The following is a 15,172-nucleotide window of genomic DNA, read 5'->3' as shown; positions in this document are numbered from 1 at the left end:
CGCGGGGAGCCCGAGCCTAGGGGCGCGGAGCCGGGCGGGGACGGAGGGACGGTGGCAGAGGGGCCGCGGAGGGCTGGCTGGCGAGCGCGGGCAGGCGGCGACGCGGGGGCAGGGGCGGACGGCAGTCGGAGCCGAACGCGAGGGCGGCGCCCGGGAACTGGAGCTGCGCGCAATAGGTGAGCGAGGCCGGGCTTGCGTGAGGCTGGAGCCGCGGGGCCCCGGAGCCACCGCTTTGTCCCCTTGCTTGGGCAGGGGCTGCCGGACGCGGGAGGGACAGGGGCGGGGGCGCGGGGAGCCGCGGCGGCGGAGACGGCTGTACGCGGGGATCCTTCCTGCGACCCCCGCGGCTGCTTCGCAGGGTCTCGGGAGTGGGACGCACAGCGCCTGCAGCCCCGCAGCCCTGGGGCCGGAGGGGCGCGCCAGCGAGGGTTCCTCGCGCGGTCCGGTCCGCGGCCGGGATCTTCGCCAGGCTCCTGGACTGCCCTCGGCGCTCCCACCCCCGATGGAAAGTTTGGGGCGGGCTTGGATCGAGGCCGATGTTGTGGGATCGGATTTCCCTGCCGCGGCCCCCCCGCCCGCCCGCCCATTCTGCTGGGGAGGCGGGTTGTCCCGGAAAGCCAGGCCCCCGGGCCGAGCCGGGCCGCGCCGTCCCCGGCTGGAGCGCTCGCCCTGCAGGGAGGGCCGCGGTCCTCGGCTGGCCGCTCGGGGTGGGCGAGGGTGTGGGGCGCCCCGCCTGGATCCCGCACCCCTCCCCCCCAACCCCTCCTCCCGGCTGCCCGTTTCCTCGCCCTGGGGGGAGCTGCGGGTGGGAGCACGGCTGCCGGGTGGATCCTCGGAGCACGCCACGGGGTGCGGCCCGATCCTCGGGTAAGGAGCCGAGATGTGGCCGGGGGCGTTTTGGGGGGCTGGTCTGGGGCGCAGCCCCCGCCCCCCGCCCTCCCGCGCCGGGGCTCTGGGCCGACAGGGGGCGTCCGCAGGCCGGGCTCGCCACGCTCCCCGCGCCGCCGCTTTGTTTGCGTTCAAATCCCTGGAGCTGGGGGAGGGGAGAACCCGGGGGGGACCCGGGACGGGGTCTTGGCGGGGACCTTTTGTTTGGGGGTGAGCAGGTCCCCAGCTTCTGCGTCTCCGCCCCTGGCACGGGAAGGCTGGAGCGGGGGAAGGCAATCCCGCTGGCCCGCCCAGGCCAGGGTCCCTGGGGCGCAGTCCCCGAGTTGGAAAGGTTCGTCAGAGTCGCGGGAGCGCAGCGGGTGCCGGCCGTGCGCGGCGCGTTGCCAGCGGCCCGGGAGGAACCCCCTCGCGTCCCCGCCCCTACCTCCCCCCGTCGCCTGCCCGCGCCGCCGGAGTCCCCGACTCGACCCGAGCTCGGTCCCCCCACCGCCCCTCCGCCAGAGGGCTGGTATCTCGGAGGAGGCAGTGCGAGGAACAGGATGAAGCCCTGGTCATTTCCACGCCCATCCCACCCACTTCCTGCCTCCCTCTTGGGCAACAAAGGGGCCTCGGGAAGCTGGGCCCCTTCGCTCCCGGCCCTTCTCCCACTCCTGCCCTGCTGATGTGGAACGGGGTTTGGGGTTCTGCAGGGCTATTGTCTGCGCTGGGGAAGGGGACAGGCCGGGACCGGGACCTCCGCTCGCAGCCGGCCGCACCAGGTTCCCCCTGTGGGGTTTTCCCGACCGCCTGACCCACCGCATGCCCTTGTCGCCCTAAGGAGTCTTCCTCCCAGAATTAGGTGTTGGCGGGGTCCGGAGGCCCAGTGGCTGCAAGGCCTGTGGCCTGAGGTTCTTTCAAGAAACTCTCAAACCTCTTAGGCCTGAGTGTGTATGTTGGGAGGGGGTCCCTTTTTTATTTCTCAAATGACTTCCTGTTGCGCAGAGGTAGTGGTGGGTCTGGAGGCCAGGGAGGGCTTCCCGGAGCCTGTTTAGCCTTCAGCCAACTCAACTCCTCCCCGCTTCCCAGGGAGACCCGTGGTCTTTTAGGCAGAGGCCAAGTGTGGGGACTTAGGTCCACCTCCAAAGAGAAGGGGAAGGAGGGCACCGGGGCTCCTGGAAGTCCTGATGAGGAGTCCCGTGGCCTTTCCTGCTGCGGGCCACTCTGGTTTGCTTTCTCTGGCTATGATTTCTGACCATGTCTTTTCCCTCGGCAGGACAGCTGGCCTGAAGCTCAGAGCGGGGGCGTGCGCCATGGCCCCACACTGGGCTGTCTGGCTGCTGGCAGCAAGGCTGTGGGGCCTGGGCATTGGGGCTGAGGTGTGGTGGAACCTTGTGCCGCGTAAAACAGTGTCTTCTGGGGGTGAGTGCCTGGAGGGGTGAGGAGGAAGTCAGGGACAGGCTGCTGAGGAGTTGCCCCCATAGGGTGCTGGCTTTATTCTCATGTGTGTGGCACAGCTTTCTAAGAAACCCGAGTGACCCCAGGGACCACGAACGGGCAGTGCGGGTTGGGACCTGGGATTAGCCTCCTCTGGGGGAGCTCTGTCCAACTCCCCACCCCAGACTGCCTGCCCAGGTGTGCGAGGGAGAGCCTTCTGCCTCGCCCTCTCCACGCCTCGCTTCTTGAACTGTCACTGGTGCTGGGAGCCTAAAGAGAAACTGGAACCGGAATAAATATAAACTGGAGGCTCTCTCCCCTGGATCCCCAGGGCCCCCCTAAGACCTCCTACTGCCCTGTACACATCATACCCTCTGGTGGCCCTGGAAGTGTGTGTGTATGTGCACATGCTCGCATGGTTGCCGGGGCACAGCGGGGACCCAGCAGTGCCCCCTGTGCACACACCCGTGTGAAAGGTGATGTCAGGTGTTTGTATCAGCCGTGCGCTCTGGGGACCTGGGATGAGCTCACCTCCCACAGGCTCCACTCGGGTGCCAGTGAAGCCCTGCCTTGCCGGTCTGTGTCTGGATCCATTGTTGCCTGCAAAGACTAAGGCTGGTTTGGGGGGACCCTGAGGACAGGTCGGCAGCCATATTTGGCAGCTGATGTAGGAATCACATGACTGTATAAATGTCGGGGTGCCCTGCATGCCGGGTGGCAGCAAGACTTCCCAGGCCCCAGCCCCATCTCTGCTCTCTGAGCCTCTGGTTTCTCCAGACCTCCTTGGCCTGGCTCACAGCCCAGCTCCCCTCCTGCCATCCCCACCTGTCCTAGTGGCCTGCTGTGCTCGCATCTCTGGCAGCCTGGATTGGGGTCCTGTTGGAGTGAAGGGTTTCCTGAGGCAGGGAGTCCTCATAGCCGTGTGTGCCTCCTGCCCTGCTGGACTCTGATAGAGGCAGTGGGCAGCAGGGCAAAGAAGGAAGCAGCCGCCAAGGAAGCGAGGGTGGGGTAGGGGTGCCCAGCCCTGCGGCCGGAGGTGCCATTGACCCTGAGAGCAAGAGCCATCAGTCTGATGGCTTCCTCTGGCCGGAAGCTGTGGCTGAGATATCCTTCCTTCCTCCCAGCAGCCTGGATTTGCCTCCTCCCAGGCTGGGAAAGGCTAGGGAGGCCCGGGTGGGGCTGTCAGGGCCAAAGGCTGTTTCAAAAGTGTCCTTTATTGCCAATCAGGGGGTTTGGCTGGCATCTGCTTGTGGCATGGGGTGCTGGCTTTTGTGGAGGAAGACTGAGGGCTGTCGAGCCCCAGGGGTCCTGCCCATCAGCAGCCATGCTTACCCCTGCAGAGCTGGCCACGGTAGTACGGCGGTTCTCCCAGACGGGCATCCAGGACTTCCTGACGCTGACGCTGACGGAGCAGACTGGGCTGCTGTACGTGGGGGCCCGAGAGGCCCTGTTTGCCTTCAGTATGGAGGCCTTGGAGCTGCAAGGAGCGGTGAGAGGTGGGGCAGCGGGAGGCAGTCGGGCCTGCCAGAGGGCAAGGCCCAGAGGGGCTGTGCTTGGCCAGGTGGTCCCTCAGCCTGGCTGCCCCCACAGAAGTGCTGCTGGGCATCCGGGGCCTGCCCTCTGGTTGGGGTCAGCATGCGGCATTCCTCTCCTCTCTGGCACTTACTGAATTCTGTGTAGTGGGGTGGTTTGGGGCTTCCATTCTGTACTGAAGGAAGCCCCCAGAGAATAGGGACCATGCCTCTGCACTGGGCGTCCCTGTGTTGCTGCTGCAGGCTGTGCTTGTGACACGTGCTCAGTCCGTACCTGTAACATGGCTGACGTCCCCTTCCCTTTCCCCAGATCTCCTGGGAGGCCCCCGTGGAGAAGAAGACTGAGTGTATCCAGAAAGGGAAGAACAACCAGGTGGGTGCTTGGACGCTGCTCCTGGTGCTGCCTTCGCCCCAGGACATCTCCTCCCATTCTGGCCCTCGCACTCTCACTAACCGGACATCTTTCTGCCCCCAGACCGAGTGCTTCAACTTCATCCGCTTCCTGCAGCCCTACAATGCCTCCCACCTGTACGTCTGTGGCACCTACGCCTTCCAGCCCAAGTGCACCTACGTCGTGAGTGCTGCCCTCCTACCTCGGTGTCCCCAGCCCCCCACCCTCCTCACCCTTCTCTGGACTCGTGGATGTGGCCCACAGGGCCTGCCCTTAAGCATCTCCTCATCACCTCTGTCTCTGTCCCTAGAACATGCTCACCTTCACTTTGGAGCGTGGAGAGTTTGAAGATGGGAAGGGCAAGTGTCCCTATGACCCAGCTAAGGGCCACGCTGGCCTTCTTGTGGGTGAGTGGCTGCCCCCCATGCAGGCTGGGTGAGTCCTTTGGGCTTGGTTCCACTTGGGGCTGTGTTGGCCGGATGTGTCCATACCTCATGTGTGGCCTAGCTGACCTCTGTCTCCCATAGATGGTGAGCTGTACTCGGCCACACTCAACAACTTCCTGGGCACGGAACCCATTATCCTGCGTAACATGGGGCCCCACCACTCCATGAAGACAGAGTACCTGGCCTTTTGGCTCAATGGTGAGCCCCCGGGGGGCCTGTGGGAGCCATGGGTGGGAGGCCCCCCGGGGGCCAGCCCCTCCCTGCTGACCTCCTCCCCTTCCCACAGAACCTCACTTTGTAGGCTCTGCCTATGTACCTGAGAGTGTGGGCAGCTTCACGGGGGACGACGACAAGGTCTACTTCTTCTTCAGGGAGCGGGCAGTGGAGTCCGACTGCTATGCCGAGCAGGTGGTGGCTCGTGTGGCCCGCGTCTGCAAGGTACCGAGTCTCACAGCGGTGGGCCCTGGGAGCCCTGCTGGCCCAGCGGGGCTGACCGGTAGTGTCCCCTTGCCGTCTGCCAGGGCGATATGGGGGGCGCACGGACCCTGCAGAAGAAGTGGACCACGTTCCTGAAGGCGCGGCTGGCGTGCTCTGCCCCGAACTGGCAGCTCTACTTCAACCAGCTGCAGGCGATGCACACCCTGCAGGACACCTCCTGGCACAACACCACCTTCTTTGGGGTTTTTCAAGCACAGTGGTGAGTTGGCCAGGGCTCCCACAGAGTGGGGAGGAGCTAGGGTTCAGGTCAGGGACGGTACATGGGTGGGAGCCTGGACCGGGCCTCAGAGACAGTCCCGGAAGCCAGGTGTCCAGAAGCCAAGGAGAATGCTGGCACCTGCCCCTTTCAGAGCTGCCTGTGAAGGGGCAGGGCCCCATGCCAGGTGGCACTTGAGCTGCCAGGGCATTCTGGTACCCATGGCCAGTTTGTGCCGGGCCCTGCCTTCCTGCTGCTTGCCCTTAGCTGGGGTGGGAAGAGATAAGGTGGGTACCTGACCCTGGGCTCCCTCTCGCTGTGACAGGGGTGACATGTACCTGTCGGCCGTCTGTGAGTACCAGTTGGAAGAGATCCAGCGGGTGTTTGAGGGCCCCTATAAGGAGTACCATGAGGAAGCCCAGAAGTGGGACCGCTACACCGACCCTGTACCCAGCCCTCGGCCTGGCTCGGTGAGTGCTAAGGCAGGGATGCATCTCCCCACCCAGCTGCGGTGCCATCCCACCCTGCTGATGGCCTGCCCCCCACATCCTGCCCCCAGTGCATTAACAACTGGCATCGGCGCCACGGCTACACCAGCTCCCTGGAACTACCCGACAACATCCTCAACTTCGTCAAGAAGCACCCGCTGATGGAGGAGCAGGTGGGGCCTCGGTGGAGCCGCCCCCTGCTCGTGAAGAAGGGCACCAACTTCACCCACCTGGTGGCCGACCGGGTTACAGGACTTGATGGAGCCACCTATACAGTGCTGTTCATTGGCACAGGTGGGTGCTTGGGTATGCAGGCATGCTGCTCAAGGCTGGGCAGAAGCCCATGTGCCCAGGGCAGGGAGATTTGGAGCTGCCTCACGGCCTTGTGCCCTCTCATTTACACCTTCTCCTCTGCACCCCCCAGGAGACGGCTGGCTGCTCAAGGCCGTGAGCCTGGGGCCCTGGGTTCACCTGATTGAGGAGCTGCAGCTGTTTGACCAGGAGCCCATGAGAAGCCTGGTGCTGTCTCAGAGCAAGGTAGTAAGTTGGGTCCTATCTGCCACTGTCCCCAGCACTATCCCATCTCGCTCTCTCTGTCTGGCTGCTTCTCCCAGTTGGGCCTATGTGCTTGGCCAGTGCAGAGTTAGGAACACACACACATATGGATGCACACCTTACCTAACTTGGGGTGGGTTCCTGGAACGAGAATGAAAACAGAATGGAATCTGCACTGCACAGGGCCATTATATATAGCCAGGTCACGGGGCTGTGCTCTCAGCATCAAGCCTTGGCAACTGCTCCCATGTTTCTTTCAGACCCTCCAAGCTGTGCTGTGGTTCTGGCTCTGGTTTCCCTGACCATGCCCCTGTGATCAGACCTCCCAGGCTGTGAGATGTTTATGATGCCCTCACCGTGGTGGTTTCCTTCCAGCCCCCAGTTGCTCTCTGGTCCCAGCCCTCCATTTCCGTGACTGTTTCCCTGAAGTGCTTGCATTATACCCTTGTGCAATACTCTTTTTGGTTTTTTTTTGAGATGGAGTCTCACTCTGTCACCCAGGCTGGAGTGCAGTGATGCGATCTCAGCTCACTGCCACCGCCACCTCCCAGGTTGAAGCTATTCTCATGCTTCAGCCTCCTGAGTAGCTGGGATTACAAGTGCCTGCCACTATGCCCAGCTAAAGGTTTTTTGTTTTTGTTTTTGTGTTCTTTGAGATGGAATCTCTCACTCTGTCGCCCAGGCTGGAGTGCGGTGGCATGATCTCAGCTCACTGCAACCTCCACCTCCCGGGTTCAAGCAATTCTGCCTCAGCCTCCCAAGTAACTGGGACTACAGGCACGTGCCACCATGCCCAGCTAATTTTTTTTTTTTTTTTTGAGACGGAGTCTCGCTCTGTCACCCAGGCTGGAGTGCAGTGGTGCAATCTTGGCTCACTACAAGCTCTGCCTCGCGGGTTCACGCCATTCTCCTGCCTCAGCCTTCCAGGTAGCTGGGACTACCGGCTCCCACCACCACGCCAGCTAATTTTTTGTATTTTTAGTAGAGACGGGGTTTCACCGTGTTAGCCAGGATAGTCTCAATCTCCTGACCTCGTGATCCGCCCGCCTCGGCCTCCCAAAGTGCTGGGATTACAGGCATGAGCCACTGCGCCTGGCCAGCCAGCTAATTTTTGTATTTTTAGTAGAGACAAGGTTTTACCATGTTGGCCAGGCTGGTCTTGAACTCCTAACCTCAAGTGATTTGCCCACCTCAGCCTCCCAAAGTGCTGGGATTCCAGGCATGACCTGCTGTGCCTAGTTGCCTTGTGCAATACTCTTGTGGCATATTTGCTACACCTCCTGAACTTTGATTTGTTTGCCTTTTACCAGCTATTATGACTCAAAATTGTCCCCTAGAACATGGAATAATGGCAGAAAGAAAGTGTGTGGTTGAATAAACACACAGATTGGCATCCACCGTTGAAACAGGAAAACATGTTATGCTGCTGCTGTTGTGAGGGCTGATGGGCCTTGAGAGAAATGTATTTCCTGCACTATGTGTGTGTGAGTGTGTGTGATTATACTTTTTGGCCTCACAGCCCCATCATCCCTTTCTAATAAGGTCACGTCTATAAGGGGCTTAGGATTGCATCTGGCCTGTGTAAGCCCTCTGAGTTCTGCGGTTCTTAGAGTTCCCTTTTCAGCACTACAGCTCTGCCTTGTTCCCTTGTTCCTCCTTCTGGCGCCCCGTCCTGTGCCCCCTGCAGGAGTCCAAGCTGTCCCCGTGCTGCGTTCTGGTCCGGCCGCCCCTCCCGTGGTGTGGCCCTGGCTGACCCCCCTCCTGCACCCCGCTTCTCTCGCAGAAGCTGCTCTTTGCCGGCTCCCATTCTCAGCTGGTGCAGCTGCCCGTGGCCGACTGCATGAAGTATCGCTCCTGTGCAGACTGTGTCCTCGCCCGGGACCCCTATTGCGCCTGGAGCGTCAACACCAGCCGCTGTGTGGCCGTGGGTGGCCACTCTGGGTGAGTTGGGCTCTACATAGGCCAGGACCTCCAGGGACTCAGGGTGGTTGGAGCCAGGCTGCTGATGCACCCTACATCCCCTACCAGATCTCTACTGATCCAGCATGTGATGATCTCGGACACTTCAGGCATCTGCAACCTCCGTGGCGGTAAGAAAGGTGAGCTTTTTCATTCCCCTCGCATCAGGCTGAGCCCTGGACCAGAGCTGGAGTTTCTGTTCTCCTCTTCCCCAGCCCTGCTTTCCTGCACTAACATGCACTCTCTTTTCTCTGCCACTACAGTCAGGCCCACTCCCAAAAACATCACGGTGGTGGCGGGCACAGACCTGGTGCTGCCCTGCCACCTCTCCTCCAACTTGGCCCATGCCCGCTGGACCTTTGGGGGCCGGGACCTGCCTGCGGAACAGCCCGGGTCCTTCCTCTACGATGCCCGGCTCCAGGCCCTGGTTGTGATGGCCGCCCAGCCCCGCCACGCCGGGGCCTATCACTGCTTTTCAGAGGAGCAGGGGGCGCGGCTGGCTGCTGAAGGCTACCTTGTGGCTGTCGTGGCAGGCCCGTCGGTGACCTTGGAAGCCCGGGCCCCCCTGGAAAACCTGGGGCTGGTGTGGCTGGCGGTGGTGGCCCTGGGGGCCGTGTGCCTGGTGCTGCTGCTGCTGGTGCTGTCATTGCGCCGGCGGCTGCGGGAAGAGCTAGAGAAAGGGGCCAAGGCTACTGAGAGGACCTTGGTGTACCCCCTGGAGCTGCCCAAGGAGCCCACCAGTCCCCCCTTCCGGCCCTGTCCTGAACCAGATGAGAAACTTTGGGATCCTGTCGGCTACTACTATTCAGATGGCTCCCTTAAGATAGTACCTGGGCATGCCCGGTGCCAGCCCGGCGGGGGGCCCCCTTCGCCACCTCCAGGCATCCCAGGCCAGCCTCTGCCTTCTCCAACTCGGCTTCACCTGGGGGGTGGGCGGAACTCAAATGCCAATGGTTACGTGCGCTTACAACTAGGAGGGGAGGACCGGGGAGGGCTCGGGCACCCCCTGCCTGAGCTCGCGGATGAACTGAGACGCAAACTGCAGCAACGCCAGCCACTGCCCGACTCCAACCCCGAGGAGTCATCAGTATGAGGGGAACCCCCACCACGTCGGCGGGAAGCGTGGGAGGTATAGCTCCTACTTTTGCACAGGCACCAGCTACCTCAGGGACATGGCACGGGCACCTGCTCTGTCTGGGACAGATACTGCCCAGCACCCACCCGGCCATGAGGACCTGCTCTGCTCAGCACGGGCACTGCCACTTGGAGTGGCTCACCAGGGCACCAGCCTCGCAGAAGGCATCTTCCTCCTCTCTGTGAATCACAGACACGCGGGACCCCAGCTGCCAAAACTTTTAAAGGCAGAAGTTTCAAGATGTGTGTGTTTGTATTTGCACGTGTGTTTGTGTGTGTGTGTATGTGTGTGTGCACGCGCGTGTGCGCTTGTGGCATAGCCTTCCTGTTTCTGTCAAGTCTTCCCTTGGCCTGGGTCGTCCTGGTGAGTCATTGGAGCTATGAAGGGGAAGGGGTCGTATCACTTTGTCTCTCCAACCCCCACTGTCCCGAGTGTCGGGCAGCGATGTACATATGGGGGTGGGGTGGACAGGGTGCTGTGCCCCTTCAGGGGGAGTGCAGGGCTCGGGGTGGGCCTAGTCCTGCTCCTAGGGCTGTGAATGTTTTCAGGGTGGGGGGAGGGAGATGGAGCCTCCTGTGTGTTTTGGGGGAAGGGTGGGTGGGGCCTCCCACTTGGCCCTGGGGTTCGGTGGTATTTTATAGTTGCCTTCTTCCTGTACAGGGCTGGGAAAGGCTGTGTGAGGGGAGAGAAGGGAGAGAGGGTGGGCCTGTTGTGGACAATGGCATACTCTCTTCCAGCCCTAGGAGGAAGGCTCCTAACGGTGTAACTTATTGTGTCCCCGCGTATTTATTTGTTGTAAATATTTGAGTATTTTTATATTGACAAATAAAATGGAGAAAATGAAATGACTGCTCTGATGGGGCTAAGATGTTTGGGCTAAAGCCCTTCTGGGTACCAGGAGAGAAGGCTCTCTGGGTGGAGGGAGGCTGGACTGGGCCTTCCCTGCAATCCCAGGGCAGCCACAATGTTTGTGGTCCCTGCCTGCCTGTGGGAGGGGACAGCCCAGCTCTAGTGTTTTCCCACAGTGATGGCTGCGGGGCTGGGAACGAGACCATGGCCACAGCCCTTTGGGAGCCAGCCTTGGCTTCTGGCCAGAAGGAGAAGTCAGGGCACTGGGAGTCCAGGGGAGAAGCGGAGTGGGAGGGGGGGTGCCTTCCCAGAACTCAGGACGGGTAGTGGGAATGAGGGGCCAAAGGAGTGGAAGGTTGTGGAGATGAGATCGTTGTTTGTGTGAGGATGGGGTTCTCCACCAGCTTAGGCGAGGAGAAATGACTTCCAGCCCTCTACCCACCAGGAATGCTAGGGTCTTCAGTGCCCCAACTAGGGGGGGAAGGAGCTTACACCCAGTGTGCACCAGACCACTGTCTTGGAGAGGGACTGGCACAGAACCCAACCTGCATTCTGTCGTTCATGCACTCTTTCTAAGCCGATCAGGCGGTGGAAGTGAGGTTTCCCCAGTACACTTGATCGTGGCTTGAGCAGGCAGCTGCCTGGGTTTTAACTGGGAATTGAGAAGGCTGGGGTCCGCTGAGGAGCACGCTGCGCGGGTGCACGGTCCGCAGACGGCCGCCCGGAGGGTTTTGATCATGAAGACCGATTCCGTAAACTCAGCGCCCACTGTGGGGCCAGGGGGTTCTGCACAAACCAAGGCCCTGCCCCTGCCCTGAGGTGGAGCTACAAGCAGGACAAGTTGTGGCCACCTGCCCTTTGCTGGACTTGTAAGGAAGAGCAGGGTACGGGGAGGGGCATCTCGAGGCCTTTCCAGCCGTCACTTTGCCGCTGCCCCGGGGGCGGTCGACCTTGGTCCGGGGTGGTGCCAGGAAAAGGGGGTAAAGACCGTGGAGCGCGCCCCGGCCCAATGGCTCACGCCTGTAATCCCAGCACTTTGGGAGGCCAAGGCGAGAGCGGATCACGAGGTCAAAAGATCGAGACCATCCTGGCGAAACCCCGTCTCTACTAAAAAATACAAAAAATTAGCCGGGCGTGGTGGCGGGCGCCTGTGGTCCCAGCTACTCAGGAGTCTGACGCAGGAGAATCGCTTGAACCCGGGAGGCGGAGGTTGCAGTGATCCGAGATCGCACCACTGCACACAAGTCTGGGTGACAGCGAGACTCCATCTCAAAAAAAAAAAAAAAAAAAAAAGACCGTGGAGTGCGTGGCGCCTCCCTGCCCTAGGAGCCCGGCGGGACTAGGGGCGGTAAAGAGAGGAGCCTGCCAGGTGGCTGGAGGGCTGGGTCATGGCGAAGGTAACGGGAAAGCTCCCGACCGGACCCAGCCGCCTCATCCCCACAGCCTGCAAGGCCAGGCGGGCCCTGCGGCCTTCCAGCTGCGCGCGGCTCCCGGAACCCAGCGCCTCAGTCCTCTGCTTAGCCTTGGACGCCCTCGCGCGGCGGCCTCGGGGCATGGCCGGGCGCAACAATCCCCGCCCTACCGCTGCAATTGGTTCTCGAGCTAAGGCCTAGGGTTTGATTGGTCGGCTTTGGCGGGGAGGCGGGACTAGGACGACAGCCGCCGACGCCGAGCGGCCAGATCCCGGACGCGGGGCGGGCCCTGCGTCCGCCCCTCCCGCCGAGGCCGAGCCTGAGACCCGGGGCGGTTCGGCTGGCGCCGGGGCTGGGATGGCGACGCCGCGGCCCTGCGAGGATGGGCCCTGCTGCTCGCATCCCAGCGCGGTACTTGGCGTACAGCAGACGCTGGAGGAGATGGACTTCGAGAGGGGTGAGGCGGCCGCGCGGCCCTGGTGGCTCTCCCCAGGCCCCGGCCCAAGGAGGCGGCGTGGGGCCAAGGAGAGGCGGGTGAACTGGGTCCCGAGAGCCTGGGGCCTGGTGCGGGAGGGCGGGCGAGATTCGCGGTTCCCGCGTACTGAGAGCCTGCCAGGGCCCCGCACGAGCTCGGCCAGGAGACCCTGTCCCGCGGGCGGCGAGTAAGCCGAGGCACTGGTTTCCGTAACCCTCCCGAGTAGCGGGGGACGACCTCCCCTGGGAGACACAAGCCTGCTCAGGTGTCGGAGAGAGGGCCCGGGGAGCAGAATCTGCACCTGGGGCATTGCACCCAACCTTAGGGGCATGGAGCTGCAGGCCTGGGGGCTGCGCGGTGAAGGAGAGCAGTGGCCCTTGTTTGGCCCCGGGTGCCAGGCAGCCTGCATGCTTTAAAGATGGCAAGAGCTTCGCACGGGCAGCCTTCGAGGCAGGGCACAGTATCTCATCTGTGGGACCCAGAGAGGTAACACGTTTGACCCAGATTATACGGAGATTACGGTGCCAATAGCAACAGAGGAAGGCGGGAAACCAAGGTGCTTCTTGTGAGTATTGGGAACCACTGTGCTACTGTGCTGTGTCATCTGCCCTTGTGGATGCAGCCCTCGATTGCCACTGCTGTGTAAGCATTCTCATGGAACTCTTCCTTTACCATGGTTCTGGCACCTGCCTACTTCCCTCCGCCCCTCCTACCGCTGTCCTCTGCACTGCTGAAGTGGTTGCCTCAGAGGGTCTTTCCGCTTCCACGGTTACCTTCCTACAGGGTTTTCTACTCTCACATAGCAGCCGGAGCGGCTTTTTGAAAATTAGAAATCACATCATTCCCTGTTATGGCCTACAAAGCTCTGTAGACCCACCCCTGCCGGCTCTACTTCTCCTCATTTTATTTCTCATGCTTTTCTTCTCCCAGTCACTACGCCGCAGCCACACTGGTCTTGTTTTGGTGTCTCAAATGTGCAAGACCTTTTCCTGAGTTAAGGCCGTTGGACTTGCTGTCCCACCTCCTTAGAATGAACTTCCTACAACCGTTAAGCTAGCTGATGCTTTTCTTCAGATCCCAGCTCCAATGTCATCTCCTCAGAGACCCTCCCTAAACACCCCAGTTCTCAACTGGGGGCAGTTCTGCCCTTTAAGGGACTTTGGGAATATCTGGAGACATTTTGGGTTGTCACAATCGGGAGGGTGCTACAGGCGTGTAGTAGGTAGAGACGAGATGCTGTATACATGGTACAATGCACAGGACAGCTCGCTACAATAATCATCCGGCCCATAAGTGTCAATTGTGCTGTTAAGAAGTAAACATTGCCTTATCCAAAGTTAGGCCAGTTACTCTGATGTACCCATCATCTTGGTTTTTTGTTTTTTTTTTGAGACGGAGTCTCCCCCTTTTGTCCAGGCTGGGGTTCAGTAGCGCAATCTCGGCTCACTGCAACCTCCGCCTTCTGGGTTCAAGTGATTCTCCTATTCTCCTGAGTAGCTGGGATTACAGGCGCGTACCACCACAGCCGGCTAGTTTTTGTATTTTTAGTAGAGACCGGGGTTTCACCATATTGGTCAGGCTGGTCTCGGAACTCCTGACCTCATGATCCGCCCGCTTTGGCCTCCCAAAGTGCTGGGATTACAGGCATGAGCCACCGCACCTGGCATCTTGCTTTCATAAAAAACAATTTTTACCGCAAACAATTTCCTCATTTTTTTGTGCAAACAAATACATTCTTTAAAACATTAATGGCAAGAGTGTATTTGATAAGCCAATTTTAGCTACTGTTGTCACCAATAAAAGAAACTACGTGAGATTTGTTAATCTGCTTCACTATAGTAACCCTTTGTTGTTGTTGTTGTTGTTGTTGTTGAGTTGGAGTCTTGCTCTGTCCCCAGGCTGCAGGGGCGCAATCTCGGCTCATTGCAACTCCACCTCCCAGGTTCACGCCATTCTCCTGCCTCAGCCTCCCAAGCAGCTGGGACTACAGGCGCCCGCCACCACGCCCGGCTAATTTTGTTTTGTATTTTTAGTAGAGATGAGGTTTCACCATATCAGCCACGATGGTCTTGATCTCCTGACCTTGTGATCTGCCCGCCTCAGCCTCCCGAAGTGTTGGGATTACAGGCGTGAGCCACCCTCGCGCCCAGCCTATAGTACCCCTTTTACTACCTATATGTATCCCATAACATCGTGTTGTAAAACTCATATATATGCAATACAATTTATTTTTAAAGTAAAAACAAAAAACAAAAACTACCTTAACAAAAGAAAAGGTACATGTTCTTGGTTGGGAAGACTTAACATAGGAATATCACCTCTCTTACAAATAATATTAACTTTAATACATTAAAAAAAAACAATTTTTTTTTTTTTTTTTTTTTTTTTTTTTTTTTTTTTTTAGTATTTATTGATGATTCTTGGGTGTTTCTCAGGAGAGGGGGATATGGCAGGGTCATAGGATAATAGTGGAGAGAAGGTCAGGAGACAAACACATGAACAAAGGTCTCTGGTTTTCCTAGGCAGAGGTCCCTGCGGCCTTCTGCAGTGTTTGTGCCCCTGGGTACTTGAGATTAGGGAGTGGTGATGACTCTTAAAGAGCATGCTGCCTTCAAGCATCTGTTTAACAAAGCACATCTTGCACCGCCCTTAATCCATTTAACCCTGAGTTGACACAGCACATGTTTCAGAGAGCACGGGGCTGGGGGCAAGGCCATAGATCAACAGCATCCCAAGGCAGAAGAACTTCTCCTAGTCAGAACAAAATGGAGTCTCCTATGCCCACCTCTTTCTACACAGACAGAGCAACAATCTGATCTCTCTTTCCTTTCCCCACACTTCCCCCTCTTCTTTTCAACAAAACCGTCATCGTCCTCATGGCCCACTCCCGATGGTCGCTGTCCCGATGGTCGCTGTTGGGTACACCTCCCAGACA

At 59.7% G+C, this 15,172-nt stretch overlaps 2 protein-coding genes across 17 annotated transcripts in view; both read left to right on the top strand.

Annotated features, from left to right (window-relative positions):
* SEMA4C (semaphorin 4C) lies at nt 1-10,346 on the top strand. Of its 6 annotated transcripts, none has more exons than XM_024242780.2 (15): nt 1-176; nt 2,141-2,286; nt 3,642-3,790; nt 4,144-4,206; nt 4,309-4,407; nt 4,535-4,631; nt 4,752-4,868; nt 4,957-5,108; nt 5,192-5,367; nt 5,690-5,834; nt 5,924-6,146; nt 6,277-6,389; nt 8,191-8,348; nt 8,436-8,506; nt 8,630-10,346. In XM_024242780.2, exons 2-15 carry the CDS (start codon nt 2,178-2,180, stop codon nt 9,457-9,459), a joined length of 2,502 nt encoding a protein of 833 aa, XP_024098548.1. In that variant the 5' UTR covers nt 1-176; nt 2,141-2,177; the 3' UTR covers nt 9,460-10,346. The 6 variants fall into 6 exon arrangements, with proteins under 6 accessions (XP_024098548.1, XP_063569585.1, XP_024098549.1 ...); XM_063713515.1 differs by having other exon boundaries at nt 90-176; nt 2,146-2,286; XM_024242781.3 differs by lacking the exon at nt 1-176 and adding an exon at nt 591-867.
* Nucleotides 10,347-12,020: 1,674 nt separating this feature from the next.
* Nucleotides 12,021-15,172, top strand: part of LOC100443513 (ankyrin repeat domain-containing protein 39) — a 30,460-nt gene continuing 27,308 nt past the window's right edge. For 4 of the 11 annotated variants that reach the window (XR_008522061.2, XR_008522062.1, XM_054547202.2 and 1 more), the window contains exon 1: nt 12,030-12,219. Coding sequence is in view for 9 of the 11 variants with exons in the window: in XM_054547202.2 (XP_054403177.1) it covers nt 12,120-12,219 (100 nt within the window). In the remaining 2 variants the exon portion in view is untranslated. Of the gene's footprint in view, nt 12,220-15,172 lie in introns of all 11 variants that reach the window. The other 7 variants (XM_054547201.2, XM_063713512.1, XM_054547203.2 and 4 more) reach the window with 3 other exon arrangements.

The sequence above is a fragment of the Pongo abelii genome, chromosome 12, assembly GCF_028885655.2.
Source record: "Pongo abelii isolate AG06213 chromosome 12, NHGRI_mPonAbe1-v2.0_pri, whole genome shotgun sequence".
Classification (NCBI taxonomy): Eukaryota; Metazoa; Chordata; class Mammalia; order Primates; family Hominidae; genus Pongo; species Pongo abelii.
Note: the sequence above shows the minus strand (reverse complement) of the source record. Positions and strands in the feature narration are given on the sequence as shown.